The 26,452-nt window shown below is 49.1% G+C and overlaps 1 protein-coding gene across 1 annotated transcript in view; it reads right to left on the bottom strand.

The window, feature by feature from the left end:
• Positions 1-26,452, bottom strand: part of LOC119399222 (caskin-1) — a 512,467-nt gene that overhangs the window by 359,371 nt on the left and 126,644 nt on the right. The window contains exon 9 of the mRNA XM_049417581.1: positions 7,493-7,720. Coding sequence (XP_049273538.1) covers positions 7,493-7,720 — 228 coding nt within the window. The remainder of the gene's footprint in view (positions 1-7,492; positions 7,721-26,452) is intronic.

The following is a 26,452-nucleotide window of genomic DNA, read 5'->3' on the forward strand; positions in this document are numbered from 1 at the left end:
TTTCGATATCGATGGGGCGGCTTCTCAGTGACGTGTCATCGCAGTGTGACGTAACGGGGAGACAGCAACGCGTGACGTACTAGCAGCATATCCGTCATCTGCTCGTGGGGAACGTTAACAACGATGAGTGAATTGTCGTCCAGCGACCCCGACAGCGACTTCTGCAATTTTGGCTGCATGCAGGCCGCAGAGTTCGCAAATTCAGTAGAACGATGTTGCCGAAGTGTTGCCTCGTCGGGATAATGTCCATTGCGGTGGGGCTGGCTTGCAGATGCTCATCGACGAAAACTCTTAGATCGGAGTAAAATATTTTATACGTGTTGTCTGACTCCGGTGTGTGGAGAGCGTTAACACTGCATACCAATGAAACGAAAAACGTCCGTTTTAAAGGGGTCATGAACCAATTTTCCAAGTAATGATCTAATGACCTCAGTATCGGAGTGCACTGCCTCCAGAATCGATTGCCGCAAAAATTTCTCGAATCCGTCAGGAATCAGCGGAGTTACGGGGGTTTGGCGCACGCTCCCAGCGCTTTCTCTTTTTTCTCGTGCCGACGAGCGCACTGGAAGCTAGACAGGGAGGGACGGCATGGGGGAAAGAAGTTACGTCAGCGCGCGTCATGAACGCGATCGCTCTCCCGCTGTGATTCGCTTGCGCGAGTGCGGCTACCGTGTACTGAGGAGTGCGGCGCCGGCAAGTGGCGGCACCCCGCGGCAAGAAGCGCATCTGATCCGAACGCCGCTCTCGATTTACGTCGGCTATCGGCCAATAAGCATGCTATGTCTCTTGCGACGTAAACGGACAGACGCCCCGCCCACCGACGAGAGTGAGAACCGGCCTCTGTTTGAAAAGAGGGTGCCTGGGGAAACGGCAACTTCGCGCTCCGCTTGTGGCCATTACGCGGCGCGCACGACTGTAATATTTGGCAGAGCAGTTCATAGCCGTGTCAGCTTTCCGCAGGATGTGTTTTTTCAACCAGCCCAAGGGGTGCTTCATGACCCCTTTAAGATGTCTCAAAATCGTGTCAATACTCCTTTAAGCGCTAAAGACGGAGAGCAAAACTCGAAGAAGACCAAAGGACAAAGCCTTGACTATACCGACAAGGCGCCGACTACACAGGACAGGAAGCCAACTACACTGGACAAGGCGCTGACTTAGCGCGTTGTCCTCCTCTGTGTTGTGCTTCCGTGTTTAGCGTTACGTAAAAATAGAAAAAAAAACCAAGGAGGACTGCGAAACAGCACCTCGTCAGTGAGGCTTGCTACAACAACTAATCCCTCGCAGAGTATCTTATTAAATATTAAAGGTAATCTGTGCTGCAGCAGCATCAAATAACGCGCGGCTATCGCCATATGCAACCCGAGCCGCCGGCCACGCCATCTCCTCTACTAACCCGGCATTCCATTACACTGGACCAGGTTTCGGGTGACGCTCCCCTCTTCTCTCGAGTTGGAGAGGAGGCGAGCCATTTATTAACTACGTACACGAACAGGCATACCGAGCCCGTACTGGTTTAAGCACGAGCGAAAACCAGAACACAACGCGATCCATCCGGCGGCAACACGAGGAAGCGAATGATAGAACGAGGACGGTAGAGGCGGTCACCAGCCAGGAAGCCGGTTGCACACCTTGGAGGAGAATATGATATGGCCGCCGGCGAAAGATGCAAGAGAGGGAGAGAGTGTAAGAGAGAGGGGTGAAGAGAGGTTTACACAAGGTGGTGCTAGCCGAGAGAAACAAGTTGAAGCAGGAAACGTTTGTACGCTTACAAAAATCGCGCATGCTATTCAGTTGCATGTCAACAAAAACCTTACAAGAGCAGTAATTCGGGCTAACTGGTTGTTCATCATCGTTAAAAAACGGCGCAATAATAACGGACGAACGCAAAGAGACAGTTTGTCTCTGTGCTCCCTAGTGACCGTTGTTTTTGCACCCTTGTTTTTTTTTTCTTTGCGGTCAACAAAAAGTCTACCGAAAACAAAGAAAGTCCATAAAAACATCGGAATCATTATGAACACTTTTGAAAGGGCTGTTATATGGACAAAGGCGTGTGCAGGGTTCCCCATTAGGGGAGGTCAAGTTTCACCGCATGCAGCGACTTCGCCCCATTTTCTTTATTATTTCGTCTATTCCGCACTGGGAACAAGCCTGGCAATGAATGCATAAATGAAAATGAAGCGACGACACGCTGCTTACAACGGCCTGACTTTGGTCCTCGGCTTTCCGGCGGCAAAGGCGCGAAAGTACAACGCGCTGATAAGCGCAACGTCAGGAGTCATCGGCTGTCATTATCGTCAGAAACCTGCATGGCCATAACCCATGCACTTCAAACAATGACGGGGCAGGTCCGACTGACTAAAAGTATGGGGCACACTTGGCGACCCCCTCAGATGATTGAAGGGGGAAGGGGGGAGGGGATGTGCGCACGCCTATTTATTTATTTTATTTATTTATTTACTGATTTCCTAATACCCTCCAGGACAAAGGCATTATGGAGGGGGGTGAAACATGATTTCCTTTACTCATACAATGTTAGCTAAAGTATAAAGGTTACGAACAAAGAGAACAGGTAAGTTGGTTTGCTTCGTTATACGATGTTAACCAGCGCAGAACGAAACAGGTATCCCACGTGTATGGGTAGATGAAAACATTTCTTCCTGCACTGCGACGAGAATAGAGGGGTGAAAAAGAGATCACAGTATGAAGTGGAGTAGAAGCCCATTCAAGAGAAAACGTACGAAGAGGGCGAGGTCTTGGCCAGAAGACTAGCAGTGAGGAATAAGTTGAAGCGGAAAACGTATATACCTATACTACACTTATAAACAGATGGATATACGAGACTCTGCGGCCTGCAAAGTGAACAGAGGGGGGAAAGAGACACGCAGAGAGGATAGCAAGAAAAGTAAATCTACGAATGTCGGAGAGGAGGAAATGCAAGGCGGGATAAAAAACGAGCAAGGCCACCAAACCGGAAACCCCCCACCACCACCGAAGTCGCCGGACCACGAAGAAACGCCGGCCGCACCCTCGCGCCGGCTGCCGCTGCGATCTCCGATGCTGCTCCAACGCCGTGTCTGTGTGTGTTGGTGCTCAGGTTATGTAGTGCAGTCCCCTTCTCGGTTGGCCTCAGAGCACCCCCCCCCGCCTCCCCTATCCCTCCGCAACAACCACGACCCCTCCAGCAACCAAACTCGCAACTCTGCCTCAGCGAAAGAAAGCAACACGCGCCACCAGCCGAGAAGGGACAGAAAACAAGGCGAGGCGATATTTCTCCGCCGCGACTCCTTCCTCTTCGGTGGTGGAACACAGCGATGACCGCCGGGCCGTGGGAACTCCCCTCATAATACGCCCTTCCTCGCCACCCCCACGACCCCCCTAAACTCACCGGTACCGACGTGACGACTCAAGAGTCTTATTAGAGCACCAGTGAACAAAACGAAAGAAAAAAGAAAGGCCTGGCAATGCCTTACGGCTGTTACAGCGATCATCTGTGGAGCGGTGGTCGCTTCGGGTTAAGTCGGATGAGTGTCATTCAATAGCTTGCACGCCGCGCCCCCGATAACGAATCAGCGCCGTCGTGCACCTTTTTAACCCCCTTTGGTATAGTTAAAAAGAGGTCGTGTTTCGGGTTAGGTTAGGTTGCTGTCGAGAAGACCTCCCTGGTTGGTTTTCGTTTTGTTTTCTCTCTTATTTTTCACTAATCTCAAAGACCCCGCGACAGAGAATGTCCCATACTCTGCAATCGCTGCAACCAGTATCTGTATAATGTAGCCGGTATTCAGTTTACGAGGATGCTGTCTACCTGAGTGAGGTTTCTTTTTTCTTTCTTTTTTTGTGCCCCCTTTGGTTCTCTCGGGGTATAACTAAATTAAACTGGTCCTTCAGAGACCGACACATCCCTTCGGGCTAGGCCACTAGCAGTGTACCAGCGTAATTATTACTATCGGCATCGTTTACCGTACGTTCTGTTCACGTTTTTTTTTTATTTAATGTGTATATAAACCTTAGGGCAGACCGTGGGAATCCGGACAGATTGCCGGCCTCTGACCCTCACAAACCTCGACCCATTACCCCGAGTACGCTGAAGCTACAGTGCCCGATCCATCGACAAATTCAAAGATTAAAAAAAAAAAAAGAATCCTAGCCGGGCCACCGCGCTCGACAGTAAACATCGGTTCCGGCCTCTATGGAAGAATGATTTATTCCGCAATAAGTAAATTCGTGCCTCGCGCCTTACTTCAGGCTAGCACGTAGCAATCATCGCGTTTTTTTAGCGAAGAGCCCCACACTTAAGCTCTTCAAGCAACCATTACAGATTGAGCGTAATTCGGTGGTAGTTTTACCCTTTACAGCCAAGCTGTATATGACTGTGTTCTGACGGATCGCGTCCGTAGACAATAGACGCGTATAGAACGACAGTTTTCGACGCCCCTCGCACATCGCCCTCTCGCACCCCTCGCCAGAGGCTGTATGTGCCATTTATAATAGTCCTAGTAAGTTATAAATAATAATAATTATTGGGGTTTAACGTCCCAAAACCACGATATGATTATGAGGGACGCCGTGCTAAAGGGCTCCGGAAATTTCGACCATCTGGGGTTCTTTAACGTGTACCTAAATCTAAGTACACGGGCCTCTGGCATTTTCGCCTCCATCGAAAATGCGGTCGCCGCGGCCGGGATTCGATCCCGCCACCTTCAGTTCAGCAGTCGAGCACTTTAACCACTAGAACACCACGGAGGGTCAGTTAAATATTTTAATATCTTCTTATACGCTGTCACGGGTAAACTTGAACCCCTCTCCACTATTGGTTGGTTTACGGGGTTTAACTTTACAAAGGGACTCGGGCTATGAAAGGCGGTGTGGTATATAGCTCCGGATAACTAAGCCCACCTGGGGGGGGGGGGGGGGGGGGGGGGCTCTAGCACACGGGTCTCGTGCATTTCGCCTCCATCGATATGCGACGGCGATGGAACCCGCGTCCTTCGGGTCAGCACTCGAGCACCGTAAACCACCGGGCCACCGCAGTGGCCTCCCATCCCACTATCACCGCGATCCATCATCCGTCAGAATGACGCAATAAATACCACTTCTACGAGTCAATGAAAAGATGACATTATACGGCAGACAGCAGGTGCGCAGGGTACGCTAGCTGGAATCCGCCGCAGGTGGAAATAGGAGAGCTGACAGAAGCCAAGCAAGCAGTCGAGTGACGGCTAATTCGCGCGACTCGTTGGACAGATATGACGAGCGGACACAGATGTCGGCGCTCAACGGGTCGCGATATTAAGAGTTTTGCCGGTACGGGCTGCAGAAATACGGCACTGTGGTCGGCACTTTCTGGCCTCGCGAGTTGCTCATTGCGTATGGCCACGTGATGAGATGATCGAAGTGGCTAATAAGGGCGAGTAGTGTAATAGTGTAAGAGACGAATGGTGTAAGTGCACGACAAAATTCTATGAATGCGCAGTGTTGTACCGGCATAGAAATGAAGAAACACGTCTTATGATTGAGGCATGGCATATCGAGAATAGTGGTAGCGCATGCGTGAGCCGACCATCGATTAACTTGCATAAAGATGAAACCAAATGCCTTAACAGTTATCTTCCACGTAGACCCCCACGCGTGACGGATTGATAGGTTCGCCTATTGGCATGCGCAGATAAGTTTTCGTACCTTCTTTCTTTTCCGCCATTGTGCTCCTCTGCAGTTGTTAGTCGGCGTTTGTGGTGTCCTGACTTCTTTCTTGTGTCCGTGTTTGACGCTCTGTCTTTTTAGAATGAATACTTACCAACTTATAGCTCAGCTCTCTGTTATTCTGATAGAGGACTTGCATGCCGACAAAAGGCTACGGGCCGACAACGACGGTACGGTATTACCGCACCTATCATACTGTATTACCGTTACTGCTAAAACACTATCATGCAGACTTGTAGTCAAGAGTTCGACGGAAGTTCTCCTGCTCATGTAACATGATGATGACATATCGTAAGGCAAACTACATGGATGGCTAGTTGATTGTGGTTACTGCCCAAGTCGAGGCGAATACACCCGACGGGGGTTCCTTCATCACACCACAAAATGACACTTGAAGGCGGCTAAATTCTGGATAAGCGACACAAACGATCCAGAATGGCCGCCTTCAAGTGTAATTTTTTTAGTCGAGTTACTCGCTCCTCGAGACTAAACGAAATCGATCGACTACAACTCCCCTTCCCTTCACTGCTATCTGTTATTTTTATGTTTGGAAGCTCAGTGTACACGTGCACTCGACTCCGTGGCCGAAGATACAAATAGTTCCGACTGAAAATAGGCGAACAGTGCGTGTGCCAATAAGCTGTCATGGAGAGCTTGCCGTCGCCCTTTCGTAAATTTCCTCTATCTACTCCCGTGCAAAGCGTACCCTTTCTCTTTTATTTCTCTGATTTTATTATATCTTTATGATATTTTTATTATATTTTTCGCGAAACAGACAAATCGCGTGTGCAGAAGATAAATCAGCCTTCCGCGCGAAGGCGTCAGCCCGCTCCGCTTCGGCGGTGTTCGCAATTTCATCGAGAGTTCGACAATCGAAGAAGGCACACAGGGGCTGCCTGGGTTATTTGGCTAAGTGCCTTCCCTCCAGATCGTCTTTCAAGAAGTGTAGATTATTTTTTTTCTTCCTCTTTTCAATGCCCTCCGCATTTTCTTCGCGAATTCCTAGACTTTCAGGCCGAATCGAACGAACTTAACATCTCTATTTCACTTGCCTGTACTTGCCCTGTACTGCACTTGCCCAGATTGTGTCACGTGTTGTGACGGTGAGGAACCAAGAAGTCGAATCGTTAAAGAATTTCATTAATACGTCTTGCTGCGCGAGTTGGTTCATTGTAGATTAAGGGAGTAACAGCGCGAACACACACACACCCACAAGAGAGACGACACGGACACACAGCGCTTGCGTGTCCGTGTCGTCTCTCTTGTGGATGTGTGTTCGCGCTGTTACTCCCTTAATCGAATCGTCAAAGCTTGAGTGAATATTTGCAATGCCTCGCGAACTCGCAGTGACCCCGGGATCGGAGGTATTGTGACCTTTCTATACATCTCAAGTAGTTTTTGAGTGCCTTCGGGATCGCACCTTTTATATTCAGGAAGATGTCACGTGATGACGCCATCGTATGGCACCACATTAAGTTTAGTCAGTGATTCATGATGATGTCAATTTTTTACGTCATGATTATGTTTTTAATCGTTCGTGTCGACGCCGCCGACGGCCACTTTTCGTGTTTGATGAGGCATCTGAGGCTTTCGCCTTCATACACTCCATCACGCGCGTCGTGAGCACAGTCTGATCGGAACATTCGAAAATACTCAACAAGGTGACCCTGAAATCGTGCGTGGCCGAGTGGTAACACGTGTAACAGTTTTTGCGAGTGAAACATGGTCACATTGATATAAACAACTGCATATGAAAATGTATTTTATATCTCGCACATATATATAGTTAGCTCACCGTAGGCGGTGGGCGAAGGTGGCGGCTGGTCGGATGAACCGTACAGCGGTGGCGAGTGCAGCTGGTGCACGGGGGTGGTGCAGGCGGAGGACGAAGAGTGGCGCCTGCCGGTGGCCGCAGTGGTGGTGGTGCTATTACAGCCGCCACCGCTGGTGTCCGGCACCACCGGCGGTGCCACCTTCTTGATGGTGCTCGACCGCAGGGTCCCATTGCGCTGCAGGCCGCCCACTGCGGAAGACAAGAGGAACGGTGTCGCCTTAGAGAACGAGTCGAAGGCACGCCGCGAAAGGGCGACGCGGGCACAAGAGCGACTTTCAGAGTGCTGGCTAGTGATACATCCACTCAAGCGAGATAGCCAGCACCACAAAGAAATGGCGAACGCGGCAGAGAGTTTTTAGACTCTCCACAAACTTTTCGTCGTTTGCAGTGCATCGTGTTAGCAGTAGTACTAGCACTAGAAGCAGTAGTAATAGAGAGAGAGAATTTATTTGAAGGCAGAGTGGTCGGCCTGAGCTAGTGCGCTCTGGCCTGCTACCCTGCACAGGGAAAAAGGGAAAGGGGAAAAAAGGAGTGGTGAGGGGTGATGATGGGGAGAGGAAAGAGTTATGCGTATATACAATAACCACGTAACATAGTGGCTTCACTAGAGTCTGGTGTCCAGTCATGTGCAGTAATAGAACTACTACTACTACTACTACTACTACTACTAGTAGCAGCAACAACAGAGTAGTAGTGTTGCTGCAATAGTACCAGAAAAATCAGACGGAGTGACAGGACTTGCGTCGACACAACCGACAGTTACATGCCACACACTCATTCAGCAACGTACCAGGCGCGACAGTAACGCTTGTCTACAACATGCAGCCCAACGCAATGCCACGCAGGCGCGTAACCGTACAACAAACATCGCCGATATAAATGGCGCCAAGCACGCACTGCCGTGTTCAGCCAAGCCGAGCCAGAATCACGACGAGGCAACCCAGAAAGATTGCGGGGCGTGCGGAGTACATGTATAAGTGCCAGGTAGAATAATAAACGCACCAGATAGATAATAGATGGATGTACACACGCCAACCCCGTGGTGAAATTGATAAGGCGCTCCAAAGACAAAGAGCAGGATGACAGAGGCTAGCCAGGAGTGCAAGAGATAGACGCAGCAAGATAAATCAGAGCCTCCGAATGAGATAGAGGGGTGAAGACGCTGATAAATGAGACGCCTAAGCAGTCCTGACAAAAGGAGGGCCCCAAAGGCTGCAAAGACAAATGGACACGTCCACCGTGGTGATGTAGCAGTTACGGTGCTCGGCTGCTGACACCGAAGGTCACGGGTTCGATCCCGGCCGCGGCGGTCGCATTTCGATGGAGGCGTAATGCTAGAGGTCCGTGTACTGTGCGATGTCCGTGCACATAAGAACACCAGATGGTCGGAGCCACTCAGTACGGCGTCCCTCAAAATCGTATCGTGGTTTTGGGATGTTAAACCCAACAGTTATTACAAATGGACACGGCGGACACCGTGGGCGTGCGCAGGGTTCCCCATTAGGGGAAGGGGGCAAAGTTCCATTTCAGTTCATGAGATGCACAATACAGCATGAATTTACAGCAGAAATATACGCGTTAGTAAAAATAAGTGTGATGATTCTAAATATACAATAATAACACGACAACAAAACAAAAAAAATACGCCAAGATATAAGCGAAAGACAATAATGGTAGCGAGTAGTCCGCTATCACCGCGGTCTTACAACAAATGTAATCGCCAAACGCAAACACCGAAAGAGGTCGCAGCGGTGACACAGATGAGACCCAGATCGGGGTCAAAAGCCAGCGCATAAGATAACCATCGAAGTTGCCCTTGCCAGCTGGTCGTCTTCCTCGAAGCGATCTGATCTCGAAGGTCGCAGCGAGCTTAAAGAGCAGCGCATTTGCGAGTCGCGATTACAACGAGAGCGGCGCGCACGACCCCAAAGGCTCGTTTGGGTCTCGGAAAGAAAAGAGGCGCTATACAATCGAAGACAAGACCGCGGAGGCGGTATGCACCGGGCGATTGCTCGCGAGGAGCGGAAGGACGACGCCAGTGCACATCGAGCGTCAAGGAAACCGGTTTAGAGAAATTTTAGAGAACCGTCCATGGAAACTGCACAAAAGGCATGCACTATTACAATCTTTGAAACGTGATACTATATAACTTGTTCCTGGTTTAATTGGTGTCTATCCTTGCAAGACATACCTGGCACAATGCTAGAAAAAAGATATACATCGGTATATTATCTGTCCGTTCTTCATGCGTCAAGCATTGCGCCAGGAATAACTGTTTAGCAAGCTTTCAAACATGAATTTTTCTGCGTGGCCCAAGTGAGGCGTGCTATGTGGTCAGATCTTAATGGTCACTAGAAGATTCTCACACAACGTTCCGACGTTCTGCAGAAATTTCTTGAAAATAAGTTATAATTTAATTATGACTGCAGCGCATTACTACATGATATATTCAAGATGTTCCTTTTTTTTTTCCCCCCACAAGTTGACGCTGATTGGGCACAGCGTGTAGTGTCGCGTCTTTTTCTATATAACCCTTTCGCGTGTAGATGTGCGATGTATAGATCAATAAGTAAATGCGCTTCGCACAGACTGCAGCGACGATGTATGTGTGCTGTTCTCTACAGCGGCTATATGCGCATGCGCAGTTTGGAAAATCATGCCGGGACGGCTGTTACAAGGACCATGCCTCGACCCATTCCGCTAGAACTTTTTAACAACAGGAACGATAGAGAAGACAGAAACTAATTAAAAGCTTAATACACTCAAATAGCGGCGCAGGAAACATTGCATACAGGTTCGGCATGCAGCCGGTAACCGTGAGGTTGCGGCTGCATTCGCAGCCGCAACCTCACGCACCAACTTTGTCACACTGGTTCGCAGCAAACTTCGCAGCAACTTTGTCACAATGGTTCTCGGCCGGTATTCGTTGACGAGACAGAAGGCACATGCAGCGCTTCATTTTGCAACGTGAGTCGAATGATCCATCAGTGCTCGTGTCAGCTCACATTGCAATGCATAGTACAGCGAGCAAAAGTTGATGAAACTGTTGCTTCTTTCTTTCTTTTATTGCGATAGCAATTATATGGACAGTCTCGGCTGGATTTTGCCGTCGCCGCCGTCATGCACCGTATATGTAAAAGCCCCAAAGAAAAATAATTCAGAAAAATGCTTCCGAAGCGCGGAATCGAACCAGGGACCTCTTGCTCCGCAGCGAGTGGCGCTAGCCACTTCGCCACGAAACGCAGATCCTCCACGTAGGTAACGGCGAGCGTTATATACACACCCTTTACCGCTGGACGGACTCAGAGACGGCTGCGCTTATAAGCGTTTCTTCATTACCAGCGAGATGGCGTTAGGAGCGCGACAGGCGCATTTAAAAGTCGTCGGCGAGCTCGCTCACTTCTTCAGGGAGAACCTTGCCCTTCCGCTGTCTGCTCGCGCGGTTTTCTTGTGCTGAGGGGAAGAGGGATGTTTCACGCTTTCACCGTGATGTCCGCGCTCATGTTACGGAGCGTACGAAAGCCACTCGAGCTCAAGGGACGCCGCTAAACGAACAAACAGAAGATGAGCGCGAACTATCAAGTGTCACAGCTCGACACTTGAAGCACACTAGTTTCCTTCGCTGCTTCGGCCGCCTTTGCAACAGGAGCGCTGTTCAAACTGAGAGTATCCATTGGCGAGCGTCACTTCTTATAGCATTAGTTTCTTGCTATCGCATTCATTGCTTCGGCCTTGCGGCGAAACTGTGACTTTTTTACATCGTACCAGCAACAGAGAATCAGTATGCAAAAAAGAGAGAGAGAGAACTAACTCACGACATAAACGGGCAAGTCAACGCCGCGCGCAAGGACAAAACCGTCATTTATCATTCGCTACAGGAGGTGTATCGGAAAAAGATGTCGATTCGGGCTTGATCACATATGCAAATGTCAAAGTTTTTTTTTTTTAAGCGACATCAGTTGCCGTATTGCAAGATAAGTTGAATGTGATATCTACAACGACTTAAAACCACGTGATTAGGAACCACGTGATTAGCTACGCATAGGGTAGTAGCCCATATAAGCGTGGCCCAAATCTCATTCATAACGCATCCACTGGAGCCGAACTTTCCTCTAGTTATTTTTCGCAGAAAACCTTGCGTTCCACACAGACTGCGCACGAGCGTTCAGTTGTTTCTATAACCAACAGCAGCCACTCCGTTGCGCGCTAATCGAACGAGCTCCTCGACATCGGAGACTGGGCTCCCATCGCAAGGCAGCATCGGGAACCAGGGTCGGCAAAGACGCGGCCGGCGATAAGTGTCTCCGCGGCGCCGAAGAGGCATTACACGCCGGAGAAGCAAGCGCGTCGGCCTTTCGCCTGTACGAGGGCTATCGGCAACGCACTCCTCAGGCTCACTCGAGTATACATACACACTCGACACAAGAAGGCATCGGACGCCGCTCCGATCGGCTACAAAACAGACGATGACGGGCTCCGAGGACCACCCGTATGTGTGTGTTTCCAACGGAGATTTTTTTTATGCTGTGCTTTAGCCTTGTACAGTACGCATACACACATAGACAACAGTGCGATGCCCTACGGTTTGTAAGTTCAGTGAAAGAGTTACGTCATCATCATCATCATTCTCGGCCCGTTTTGGTCCACACCAGGGCAAAGGCCTCTCACAATTAACTCCGGTTTACCTTATCCGGTGCGAGCTGAATCCATTGTATCACTGCGAACGTCTTTAAATTTAATTTCGTCACTCCATATAACTCTCTGCCTTCCTCGACTGCGTTTCCCATCCCTTAGTAACCACGCCGTTGCTCTCACTGTCCACCGGTTGTCTGTCCTACGCATTACGTGGGCAGTGTTACGATCAGCCCCTGCGCCGAAGAGGAAGCGGCGTCCCCTTTTCTTCGAACAAGGCGCCGAAGGGCTGCTTGCCTGCTGACAGCCGCTCAAACACTTGAATTTTCCTCCCGAGACGGCGAGGTGCTTCGGAGCTGCAGACCATTTGATGCGCCCGGTTGTCCGAGCCTGTTACCTATTACCCTACGGCCTTCACATGGCAAGGGAGAACTTCCCTTGGTGCCACAGGTGCAGAGTGCGGTGGCGACGCCCCACTCGAGAACGTTGACCTGGGCGGGTGTGGGCGGCGCCCTCATGCTGTGTGTGACGTGATTGGACCGTCCCAACTTGGAGCAATTCCCCGATCTAGGGATCTGGGGAAAAGAGACCCTTTAAAATGAGCCCCCGCGGGCTCATTCGACGTGGAATCTTCATGTAGCACGAAATCGTCGTCATGTAGAAACGAGATCTTCGTCATGTAACAAGATGTTCGTCATGCAAGACATGGTAGTAATGTAAGGAAATGCTCGCCATGTAAATAAACCACGTTAAGTTTCCCTTCAGTCTCTTCATGCTGCCTCTGCATCTTCGCCCCGAGTCTCCAGTGCCTGCAAAGGCAGGTCGCAACACCAGCCCATTTCTTTCGCTCGGTGGATACCCGCAACCCATGTTCGTTCCCCGACCCAATCTGCCGTCCTCCGATCTCTTAATATTACTCCTATCAGTTCACGTTTAATTGCACGCACCGTGGTCCTCGGCTTTTTCTGTAGTTCTTTTGCTATCCTCCATAATTCAGCCCTTTAGGTTAGAACTGGCTGTGATCGTATACCTTTCGCTGTGGTAGATTTCATGGCATCATTGGGTAGTGCCCGCCGAATGCGCTCCAGCCCTATTCAGCTTATTCACGTGTTGATTTCAACATGCGAATAAGCTGTTGCACATGCGCCGTCCTTTTCCCTTTCTTTTTGTTGCTTCATCTCCCCGCCCATCCGATTGTGCACATATATTCCCGACATCTGAGCAATAAACTGGTTGTAAGCGTGCGCTCTGTCACATCTGCACTTTTTCCTGAAACATTTTTCGCACAAAGAAAGGGTTTTCCTTTTAGAGCGCTCCAGCCCGTTGTCATTGTTCTACGAATTTCGTTTTCGTGATTAGACTCTCCTGCTAGCAGTTGTCCTAGATGTACATATATCCTTGCATACACTCCGACGTATGGTTTCCAATCGTCATCTCTTTAAGCCAAAGTTACGTCATCGCGTTACGTCAAAGTCGAGTAAAAATAAATAAATCCGCTGTCCAACCCCCACCCCCCCCTCCACCTCCGCACCACTACCACCCCCCGAAAAGAAGAAAAATAATCGCATTCGTTTGTAAAAAAAGGGGGGCAAAGAAAGGTCTCCTTCAGAGACGGCACAGATTAGTGCCACTGCCTGGCGGCTGCCGCGCAATGCTTCTCATCAGGAAGAGTTGCCGCGTTACAGCAAGCAGCGTAATATTTCGTAAAATCTAGGCAAGTAAGTATATGGCAACGGTTGCAGTAAAGGATATGGGCAATACAATGCGAGATTTCTAAGAGATCTGAGAAAAAACAGAGCCGGGGTGAGCGCAAAATCTTCCCTGTTCTAACAAGGCTGCAGTGCGACGCGGTAAGAGTTGTATGCATGCTCGCGTGCCTCGTATTAAGCAATGACTTGGCGCGAAAGAAAGCAAAAGGCACAGACAAGAGCCGCGAAGTGCGCGGACGTGACTGCGTGTTCTTCGTGACTTCTACTGCACAGACACAACAGCGTGTCTGGCTCTTCGGGTGGAGGCATTTTCGAGGTTATCGCCGACACGCCGAGCGCGCATTGTTCGGAGGCGCAGCTTTTCACTGCATGCTGCTGGGAAAAAACGCTCCTGTACACCTTCACACGTTTTGTTTGTCACGTTTTCGGACGTCTCGCAAATAAAGGCTGACGTACTGTACCACTGGCGCAACTTGGGGGGGGGGGGCATTCTGTACCCCCCCCCCCCTTGATATTTAAAGTGCGGAGCTCTTTAGGGACCCGGGCTGTCGTCTCACGTCGTAGCTTCGCGTAACGCTCAAACCGCCAAAATAGGTCAAAAGAGGGCGCGACGTGTAACGTTAATACCAAAATAGGTCAACAGAGGACGCCACTACATCACAAATTGAGGTTTTCTTTCCCTCCATGGACGCCCAGCGGGCTGCACGTTTGGAACGCCAGTGAGTCGTGAGCGCTGAGTGCAACTCATGCCTTTTTCAAAGGGGACTGGCTTTCTAAGTTAGCTTGAGAATTATATAACCTCTACTCTTACTAATACCTCGGTGCTGGCGCAAGATAACCCGAGTCACAAAACCCCACTTGAATAACTTCGTATTATAAATAAGATACCTATTACAGGTGTACCGTTACCTAAGCTGACCGGAAAAACGATACGACACGTCGGGAGGCGTTTCTCTCGAAGGGCGCGCGCGTGACAGATACAGCGCAGGCGCACGACAACGCGAGCCACTATGCGCGGAGGCGTCGCCCGTCCCAGATCTGCCAATCACGAAGGAGCGTTGCTTTGAGACAAAAGGCTGAGCGAAGATGGCTGGTGGTCGAGTAGGCGGCGAAATTAGGGGCATCGGAGCGTGGCGCAAGGCACGTGCTCGTACACACACTCCAGGTGGTGATACGGTGCTATGAGATAGGGCGAACCTAACAAAGAAATGGAAACTGGCGGCCACGAACATAGGGAGTGAGGAGGCATAATAATAGAACTACGCTCATACAATTTCAGCTGTTCAGTCGGCGAGGAAATTGTGGACAGCGAAAATTCGTACACCTCGCATAAGCAACACTGTGTTTCGTGGTTATTGTACATACGCATTACCTCTTCCTGTCCCCATCATCATCTTCATTACTCTTTTTTCCCCTTCCCCTTTTCCCCTGTGCAGAGTAGCAGGCTAGAGCGCTCAAGCTCAGGCCGACCTCTCTGCCTTCTAATAAATTTGCTCTATCTGTGATCTTGAATCTTCAAAAATGGACCGTTCATTAATCGCGTTACAGACCTGAGTGCAATAGCTCACTGTAGATGTGCGTGTGAGCAGATACCTAATGGAATAAGGAGCGCAGCATGGCTTACAAAATCTCTTTGCAAACTTTACAGCGCTGCTATTTCCACTAAAATGTTCCAACTAGCCCCAACACAACCTCTTCAGCACAGATACTTATTGCGATCAAGCGCTTATAAAAAAATGTCTTGAAAATGTTGAAAAATAAAGCTGTACAAATACCGCACGATGACTTCTGAAGCAACAAGCGCTAAGTCCCTCTCAGTAATTTGGTACACGCGCCACGAAAAAGAAAGCTATAGCAAAGTCAAACCCGACGGCAAATCCACAATAGCAGCCAATCGAATGACAACAGAGCACCAACACCAAAGGCAACATCTTACAAACATACAAACTCGTACAAAACTTAGAAACTAGTACATAATGCACAACCCATCGTAAAGGGGGGACTGACATACACGTGGAACAGCCGCCTCGAGAATGTGCATAAAAATGCGTCCAGTGAGTGTAACCGCGGACAAATCCAGGACAAGCCGGTAACCACGTAGTCACGTATTCGTGTTCCCTTGATGCTTATTAAAAGAAAAAAAAAAACAACCGAGACTTGTACGCCAGCGTCAACGGAGCGGAGACGGGTAAAAAGCAGCGCACGTCGGTCTCGTCTACCGGGCTGTTCCTGTCGGAGAGAAAGTGTTCTCGTTCGCCGAAACGTCACCTGATTTCCCGGTCTACCCCAAGAAACAAAAGAAACGCGCGCTCTCTTTTCTTTAAAAGACGCGACGCCATAGTCGAGCGCAGAACTGGTTCGCGACAGCAGATGCACAATCGTGGGGATTGAAAGTGGTGGCGTCGAGACGACGCCGCAGCCATCTTTGGGCGACACGAGCCGGCGTTGTAAGATGCACGCGAACGACAAAGAAGGAAGTTGTCGAACGCGTCGGGGAGCGCTTTCAAGTGACGGGCAGCAAAATGTAAAGCCTAAGACTACGCCATCCATGCTTCATTCTCCGCGCAATTTAAGCGGTCCCCGTAGGGGAACTATATTTGGAGCAGTGTAAGCACGCGAAAGTGTAGTGCAACGTCCCCATTGTAGGAAGAAAAGAAAACATACGGCGCAAGCCCTGATCACTATTTTTCAGGCGAAGCGTATTAGTTTCAGATTTCGGTGGCGGCGTCGTACGCGCAAAATCCGGCATCGCCGAGGGCGATGAAATGCGGCCCTCGAACGTGCGCCAGTCGCATGCGTATTAATTAGTATGCGCCGTTTTACAATAACTGATGCTCTCTCGATCGTGGGCTTGTCGGTGATCAGCCATTTCTGATATATGGCAATCTGATCTTTTATCCTGGTGACTTGTAATTTCACGTTCCCGCATTTCGTGTTGCCTGCATTGAACGCATGACCGTCGTTATTACCTCTAGCAACTGAAGAGTTGCGCTGCTGAGCATGTGGTTGTGGGTCCGATTCTCGGAATGGAGGAAGGAAGAAAGAAAAAAAGAAAGTAGTCCGTCAGGCACGCGAAGCTTTGCTATTTTCCCGATAGAGGCTCCTGGATTTCTTCACTTAGCCGTGCAGCCGTTATCACGAATAATTTCCAACATCCGCCTGATATGTATACTTGCGAGCAGAGCGCCTGCCAACAGAATGACACCGTTATCAGCAAAAACAGCTTGTCCCCTCTCCAAACATTCGAGAATACCGCGAACTCCCACCTTAGCGATTTTTTTACGTCATCTCTAGTCAGACAATATGGCAGGGAAGGGTGGTTCCGCCACAGAAGTCCCGTTATCGCCTCCACTCGTAAGATAAGTCGAAAGGCGCGAAGGCAGCGCCAAGGGGCCCGCGCCATTTGGGCGATAAGCGGTGCAGTGCATCAGTGGCCGCGTCCTCTCGACTCCCAACCAAGGTCGACGGCATCACACGTACCCGGCGCGACGACCGCCTGCAGAGACAACCCCCGACTCGCAGCAGTCTCGAAACCATAACGACAGCGTCCCATTGCGCCGACGGCGACCGCAACAGCGTCTGCTGTGATTGCCGCTCTGACGGCAACTAAAGGAAAACCACGTCGAAGTCGTAAACCGAAACAATGCCTAATTGGCTCACGCTGGGCAAAATCTCATGCGCGCACAAGCACACAAACACAAGTATGTTGTTACCTTCCTCTGTCCTTGTCAGTTGCGCTGTTCGTATATTCAATTATGACCTACCAACTTTCCCAAGTTTCCACGCTACACACATATACTCTGGCCTGCTACGTTGCACAGGAGGAAAACAAAACCGGTGAAGAAAAAAAACTGCCCGAGGGTGATTACGAGTGCACGCAGGACGAGATGGGTACATACGAGAACTACGTAACACACCGGTTTTATAAAATTTCAGAATTTCGTTTTCCTCGGTCATAAAGCAGTACATCTGTTTTGAGGTTTCGGTTAACAACAACATCGGCCACGTTGTGCATAACTATCAAGCAACGGGAGAAAAGCCGAAAGATCGTAAACGAAAGCAGACTATTCACAACAATTTCGCTACTACTCCAGCAAGTAGTTGCTTGCATGGCAATGCCAACGGCTGCACTTTTACACATACACGAAGCCATTAAATTTACGTGCAGTGCATACGCTGACGCTCGAAAGCAGTCGCTTCACGCGTCTTACTGGTGTTAATGCTTTTCGTCCGCCTCCCCGCAGCAGTCACCGGATAAAGGAGGACTTGGCGTAGCCGTAAAACAATAATAATGCAGTTCCCGGCGCTATCAACGCAGAGAACTGGAGAGTCGCCATTTAACGGTCTATACGCTCGAGAAAAAGAGTGCGACCGGTTGACGTCACGAAGGTAAGTGCACCGGCGAGAGCGGAATGCATGCAGATCTCCCTCAAACAACCTTTTCATTTACTTTTTTTTTTGCCATTGCCGAGCAACCGTAAGAGCACTTGAGCAGCTGTCCTTTCACGCATGGTGACTTAGCTGCAATGGACCTCGCTAGTTCCGTGCAACGCGACAGATATTCAACAAGTCGGGAGGCAGCGCATTCAGCATGCGAAGCCGAAGTTGTAAGTTGAGGAAACAGCCAATAACTCCAGTTATCTTCGATACTACAGAGAGCTGCTCTACTATGCTATACTATGTTATGCATTAATATACTGCGCTATGCGTATGCTGTACTATACTATGTTATTCTATACTACGCTATATACTATACTATTCCGATCGTACTCAAGGACACACGCATCCATCGACACGAAACAACGCCTGCTATTAAGTGAATTCCGCCGTGGTGTGAATATGCTACCAATAGATGTATGCTCGCCCATGCCGTATATTCGTCACACATTTCCGATAGAGTAGTCACAGTGATGAAGTATGAAGTGATGAAGTATGTCTGAGGTGACCAACTGACAACTGTATCTCTGGTTCCGGTGTAATACTACATACTTTTTCGTACTAATACTGTAGATAATTACTCGTTGGAAATGAGGCTAAATTGAGGTGTAACTTCACGTGGAAGTGCCTGCAATTTTACGCTTGTTGTCGGTTTTTCTTTTCTTCGTCGGTCGTACATACGTAAACAAGGTGAGGCGCAAAGGAAACGTGGACAAAAAAGCATGCGCCCGTCCTCGTTCTTGTCCATGTTTCTTTTGCGCAGTGCCTTGCTTAATTAAATGTAAGTGTGCTTGTAGTATCAAATAAAATTTTAGTTGCGAGTTCATCGCTGCGGTATTTCCTTCAATCTCCTCTCGGCCGTGCCGTAATTTGCGCTGTTTTCAAGATGTTCAGCAAAACAACGAAGCCTACAGCGGGTCACTGCACGCAACTATCGACGCGGAGTGAGAGAGCGCAGATGAGATGACGGAGCGCCGACGCGGGCCGCCGCTGAAAGCCACAGCAGCGCTTCCGGTTTACGTAGATTCCCAGCCGGAGTGCATCGAACCATCAACCAGCAAAAAGGTCGGCTGTGCGCGAGGAAAAATACAAAAGGCCTCAGGCGTTACTGTACACACATCCTGCGGAAGCGAACGTCGCGCCGCACTATACACAAGCGACTTCGTGAATGCGCTTGTGTTTTCATCGCAAAACAAGCCACGCACAAAAGCCGCGCGGGCAGACAGTGGCTGCTTGACACAAAGTGTCCCGCGACTGCCGAGTTTGACCGTGAAACGCGTGTTAGCGCGTTGCGGCGGTTTTATGAGAAAACGGCATCTCATAAACGAAGGGACACCGCTCGCCAGGTACAGCGACAGTACAGCGCAGTACAGCGACAGCACTACGTGTCACCGCGGTACTGCGAAGCATGAGGTTCAGACTTCGATTCCTCAGTGCGGCAAACGCATTCAGATCCGGCAAGTGCAACCACTCAAGAATCCGTACTGAAGACCATTAACTCTGTACACACACAGAAGCGACAGATGTTATTTATTATTATTATTATTGTATTTGCAATTGTTGTTGTTCACCTTATTACTACGCACACGCTCCACCAACACGAACGTCCAACCCCAAATAATCGTTGAATATCGGGTATTCACTGGTTTTGAGGCACGCCTTAGCGGCCTGCTAAACTGTCGCTGTACAGTACGTGAAACGAAAGCATAATTATGGAGCGCTAAAAAGGCTCGCATATACACTTCCGTCAAAAGGGCAGGTGCAGATTGGGGCCTACATAAGTGGAGTTTAAATCGCTCCTCTCAAAGTAGTCCACAGCCAAATCTGTTCATCCGCGCTGTGCAGGAAAAGAAAAACAGAAAACAAAAAAAATGAGAGTGACATACAAACACAAGCTCTCTAACATCCTTCCCCAAACAGAAGGGAACAAACGAGATTGAGCACGCCTAGCGTGTGTGAGTGATATATATATATATAAGCTGGAGGGATGTGTCTCGAGGGAAGGGGGCATGTAAGCCCGTTGAAGGAAAAGAACTTCTTCGAACGATAGAGTGATGATTGACGACGGAGACTGAGAAGGCTGCTGGGGATGATAAGAAGAATCTCACCCCCCCCCCTTCCCAACCCTCCCCTACCGCCTTTTCGTAATTAGATTTCGGCACGCCTAAAGGAAAGCCCCCACCGAATGAAGTTTCCAACTGCTCAGAAACTTCAGCACCTCTTGCACCAACCATATATACGGCTCGTCCAGAACTGTTCGACCAAGAAAACGTAAAAGAATGAAGAAAATAACAAAAGGTTGCGAGAACGTCACGCGGCCATTTATTAGTTCCCGTCTATGCATTCAATTTACAAAGTGGGAATTGGCGTCGCGATGTCATCCCACCGAAGTGTGCAAAAATGTGACGCGCCCTAGAAATGAGATGCATTGTTTTGAAAGGGTACTTATTCAAACGTTGTTACTCTCAACTGACTCTTTAAGCGAAAGCTGTCTTAGTTTATCCTGCGCAGTAGTGGTAGCAGTAGTAGTAGTAGTAGCAGTAGTAGTAGTAGGCGTCACGCAGGTGGCAGGTCACAGGACTCACCAGGGGGAGTGAAAAAAAAATAAAACGAAATAATAATGGTCATGATGCTGCTTGAAATGATGATAACGGTGCTCTTTTCTAACAAATAAAACAAAATCACGAAGATGATGAACTTGATTTTGTACCAAAAGCCATCATCATCGTCACAGTTACAACTTCGCTGTCCCACCGTTCTCACGACGTAAAACTGGCTGAATGTTCTACTTTTCATAACTTTTTATTCTTTCACGCGATGCATGCTATCACTGCTATGGTAAGTAAATCGGCGTTTCAAAAGCAGTTTCCGGGTACACCTTCAAAAAAAAACACCGTTTCCAAAATTAGAATGGATGGTGGGGAAAGGAGGTGGTGGTGCACTAGTGAAGTAAAATATGAAATGGAAATTATCACATGAAATTATAATCAACGCGTAATGACGTCACTGGATCCTAGCTACATGGATGACATCAAAAATTTTCTCTCGACGTATTGACGTCACGGCAATATTGCTGACAACAGTGGTATTTCGAATGAACCTCAGCATCAATATGCAACCCATCTTGAAATGTTTCCCAACTCCCGTGCTTACTAGGGAATGAATTCACACATGGTAGATAACGCTGTTGGAATTCCGCTTCAAACAGTCCAATGACCAGCTTTCCTGAGGCTTACGAAGCCACGAACCCCCGTGTGAATTCGCGCACACACATTGTCGTAACGTCACCAATTTCGACAGCGCTTTACCTTCTACGGCCACGATAAACGAATGCCAAAGGAGGATTACTAAGTAACAAAGCACACATACTCAAACTGCGTCATCTTTAATCACCTCTGCAGCTACAAAAGTGACGTGGACGAAAGTAGAAAGCAAACAGTGACATCGGCATGACGTCACCGACCGAAAACCGGTCGTCTTTTGGAAACACTTGCAGCTCCAAAACGAGTGACGTGCACGAAAGCAAAGACGAATCTACGACGTCTAACTGATGTCGTCAACGCCGCAAGCTATTCAGCCGAAAAAGTGGAGGACAGCGAGCCTGCTATACACTGTGTTTCTTACGAAAAAAAAAATACAAAACAATGAAAGTAAACAGGAAAAAAAACAAGCAAGCCAGAAGACTTAATTACGCTGTACAAGGACATTCATTACCTTGAGCCGAGCAAAAGAAAAATGAAGGCGCATGCCCACGCGATATAAATATAACAGGCGATTGCACAGCGTGATATGCCTACGGACAAAGGGTATCATTATTACTTTCATCGCCGCGCATTACAGCAGGGAGGTTACGCACATAACTAGTTACCGCCACAGAGGTTAACCTCACTTATTCTCGAGCATAACTATAGTACTGTTATTGTATATCTGTTAATAAAAAGAAAGGAAATAACTACACCAGCCTGCGCGTAACTAGTACAGCCGACGGCAAACCTCAAGAGCGCGCAGTTCGGCGTCGTCAGCCTTCCCGATAGGGCGTCGTTTAAATGCGGAAAAGAAAAGGCGGCCCGCCGTCCGGTGCGAGTTCCGCTTCGAATGCGCCTCGTTTTCCACAAGCAGATAGCGCGCTGCCAGCTGAGACGCCGTGTATGACGCAATGCCTCCGCCGTCGTCTTCCCATATGGTTCCGTCCGGTTAAAACGAGAGAAGTGCGAGTGCAATGCGTCTGCGTTGCGTGCATCGAAGCCTAATGAGGAGTAGATAACTTACCCGGCATAATTCTCGAGCAGCTACACGGCCGACTTCCGTTACATAGACCCTCGTGGGACCGAAATTCATTGCTACGTTATTGCGCGCCGCTTGGAGGGCATAGGACAGAACTGCACATGTGTATATCAAGAAGGGATTCAATATACGTCATGCGCATGCGTGTGTATCACACCATTATTTGTCCACCTCAGCGATGCTACCGAGGACTTCTGATTTGGAGCAATTTTCGGAGCAGCAAAATTTCCGTTTTGCAGCACTTTGGAGCAGCAAAATTTTCATCTTGGAGCACTTTGGAGCAGATAATTTTGCATCTGGGAGCACTTTGGAGCAGCGAATTTTGCATCCTGGAGTGCAATACAGAAGCATATTGCATTAACATTCAAGCACCTGAGTATTATTATGGGGCTCTTATGAAGGCTAGAAATATTTCGATTCATTGCAAATCTCATGGAAAAATTGGGGGACGCCTAAGCTTCGCCTTTAAGAGTTGAACGCGGTAGCGATATTATGTTCCTAGTGCGCAGTTCGAACACTACGAGTGTTTAACAGAATGCGCGCACTAAGGTGTGTGCCTTAAGTAATGGGTAGCATGCTTTAAACCAGCAGCAATTATGCGCGAGAAACTTTTTCGAAGTTGCGATGCACCCACTACGTGGTCTTAAGGGAATACGCGCAGTAATGTGTGTGCCTTTTGTAATGGGTGCCTGTCGTTACCACCAAGTCGTTAGAATATTGACATGGTGTGACGCCCGATGGCAATGTACGCTTGTACCATGCAATATTACTGCGATATTACATCTCGTACTCCGAAGGTCGCGGGATCGAATCCCGGCCGCGGCGGCTGCATTTTCGATGGAGGCGAAAATGTTTGAGGCCCGTGTACTTAGATTTAGGTGCACGTTAAAGAACCCCAGGTGGTCGAAATTTCCGGAGCCCTCCACTACGGCGTCTCTCATAATCATATCGTGGTTTTGGGACGTTAAACCTCAGATATTATTATTACATCTCGTACTGTGACACCTGTATACAGGACGCGTATTTTTGGGAAGCATGAAAGTTACTTTCAGTGCAGCTCCAAGCAGAGGCGTGGCTGTGTGGTAGAACACCTGCTTGCCACGCAGACGGCCTGGGTTCGATTCTCACTCGGACCCGACATTTTTATTATTTATTTTATTTGCAGCTTTTTCCATTTTTCGCTCACGGACAAGATCATGATTTTTCGCTCACAACCAACGGCCCCGACGCCGACGGCGGAATTTATGCGATACGAGCTCTTTAACGCTATCGCGTTAAAAGCTGTTCTGGATGAAGATCCATGGATAAAGTATATGTGAGGAAAAGTGTCAGCGCGTTTCCACCGTTCGCGTGCTCTTCCATAAACGCGAAGCAAGGAAAATTCGATATTGTCCCATATATCTACTGCGAGCGATACCAGATTTCATTCCGCGATGACCGGAAACAGAAGTGACAGACATTTTAGCGGCACTCATGTAGTTATTACTGAACATTGCTTTCCGTCCGTGCAGTGCGACGCTTGAAACGAGCTAAACAGACGACGTCCGCCGATGAATCGCCGTCGCACTTCCTCGCTACCGATAGGCGTAGACGTCACCAGCCTCTGCGGAGAGCGCGTTTTGCTGTCGAGCCGACTTGCAGAACAGAAGCTGCGTCGGCACCGTGCATGGCATCGTGGCTTACTCGGAACGCACGCGCGAGCGCTTTTATTCAGCCGAATAATTCTTGGTCCATGATTGCGACTTTATTGGCAGCCCCAAGATCGAGCTGCACATGTTCTGACGCGCCGGCGGTGCGATTTCCGGTGATAGACGCCCCCAAACCCGAGACTTTGGCGCAGTTTGGCACAAATTTCGTAGATATTATCAGGATGGCGCAGTAAATACAATTTGGCGCACTTTGGCGCAGTTGGCACAGGAGTGGAACCACTGGGACTCCACTTAATAAATCCAGTTGAAAGTCTGCGCTTGTGTCTGCGCTTGTGTCTGCGCAGTTCTGTTCTCGTCCTAGGCGATGCGCAATAACGTTGCAATGAACAGGTATACCAGCTAGCCGAAAAAAGTAACCTCCCCTAACAGACCGAGATGTTCTCGTCGAATTCTTCGAAAGGTCGAATTAGCGACCGACAGACAACCTGCAAGATTTGATCGAACCGTCCGTCCGACCGAAGTAACGATGGCAGACTAAAGGTTATGATCGCATTATCCGAAACGTGGAATTAACGGCGACAAAAATAAAAGAATTCATTTTTCTTTTCATTCATCGAACAATCCTTCAGTGTAAGTGTGTGTGTGTGCGTGCGTGCGTGCGTGCGTGCACACTTCTTGAAATGCGGCAATATTTGCCGTATTCGACGAGTCGTTCGACATGCCGCTTCCCGCGAGCCACGTCAAAAGCATAATTTTTCTTTGCTCAAAATGGACATAAGCGGAAACGAAGTAGCACAATATTTCTAGCCTGAAGTTTCATTCTATTTATGCAAAAACGGTGCATGAATGGTTGCAGCATAAATATATATTTAATGACCATTTAATTACTATTAATTACTATAACACACATAAATTAACGTATTAGGACATTACTTTTGTTGCAATGGAATATCATGTGCCTTGAAATAACGTTGTATAGATTGTATAGTTGTATAGATAGACGCATTTACAGACAGTGCTTCATAGGTGGCGTCTGAAAGGGTTAAGCAGCAACTCATGACCGTGACAGTCCGCCTCGGTGGCACAGGGCTGCCGACCCGACTGTCGCGGGTTCGATTCCGGCCGCGGTGGTCGCATTTCGATGGAGGCGAAACGCTACTGAGGCCCATGTACTGCAGGTGCGATGTCAGTGCACCTTAAAGAACACCAGATGGTCCAAATTTCCGGAGCTCTCCACTACGGCGTGCTTCATGATCATATCGTGCTTTTGGCTCGTAAAACACACCTATTATTACGACCGTGACAACCCACGTAACAAGCCCCAGGGGCAAAAGCACGCCCCCTTGTCGAAACGTTACATCGAGCTTCCTCGCTCAACGTCTGCAGAGTTGCTTAGCAATATATAAAGTGACTCTCTTTACAGACTCTCTCTTTAACTCTCTTTAGTACTGTTACGAGCTGGTATTCGGATCCATCCCACCGCTGCCACCAGTTGTTACGAGCTGGTATTCGGATCCATCCCACCGCTGTCGACCAGTTGTTACGAGCGGCGACGTTGGCCGACGCGGACTCGTGGGGTAGCGTGGAGCTGAGCGGCAGGAGTCGTACCGCAGGCCCAGGGATGTCCAGAACAGCAGGCAGAGAGACCAACGTTGAGGAAAACTTAACAGAGGTTTATTTACAACATCATAGAGGACAGGATCGTCAGAGCGACATCTAGTCCGATCGATCCGTGCCGAGCAGACGCTCTGCTGCTCCTTAAATACGCTTCAATACAAAGACAGGGAAACTCCTTATGCGGCAAATGTCCAATCACAAACGTGCATGCCTTTGAAGCTGCATAACTATAGCTCCTTATGCGGCAAATGTCCAATCACAAACGTGCATGCCTTTGGAGGGTCCGTCTCTTCGGCACATAGGTCACCGCCCCCAGGATGGCACTCCCGAGACCACTGTCCTCTCACTCTTCACGTCCGACCAGTTCGGAAGGGGGGGGGGGGGGGAGACAATGCCACCTCGGGGAACTGGTAATCCTTTTACGAACAAAGGCACCAGCCTTAGCCAAAAGCACACTCGATGCAAATACGCGACCCACGGAGGGGTCCCGCGTGTAGCAGCCAGCTCCCCACCGAAGCGCTCAGTTCAGGGAAAGACAGCAGGTGTAGGTGTCTAATCCGTTCTCCGAACTGGGGGGGGGGGGGGGGGGGGGG

This window comes from Rhipicephalus sanguineus, chromosome 7 (genome assembly GCF_013339695.2).
Source record: "Rhipicephalus sanguineus isolate Rsan-2018 chromosome 7, BIME_Rsan_1.4, whole genome shotgun sequence".
In the NCBI taxonomy this organism is placed as follows: domain Eukaryota; kingdom Metazoa; phylum Arthropoda; class Arachnida; order Ixodida; family Ixodidae; genus Rhipicephalus; species Rhipicephalus sanguineus.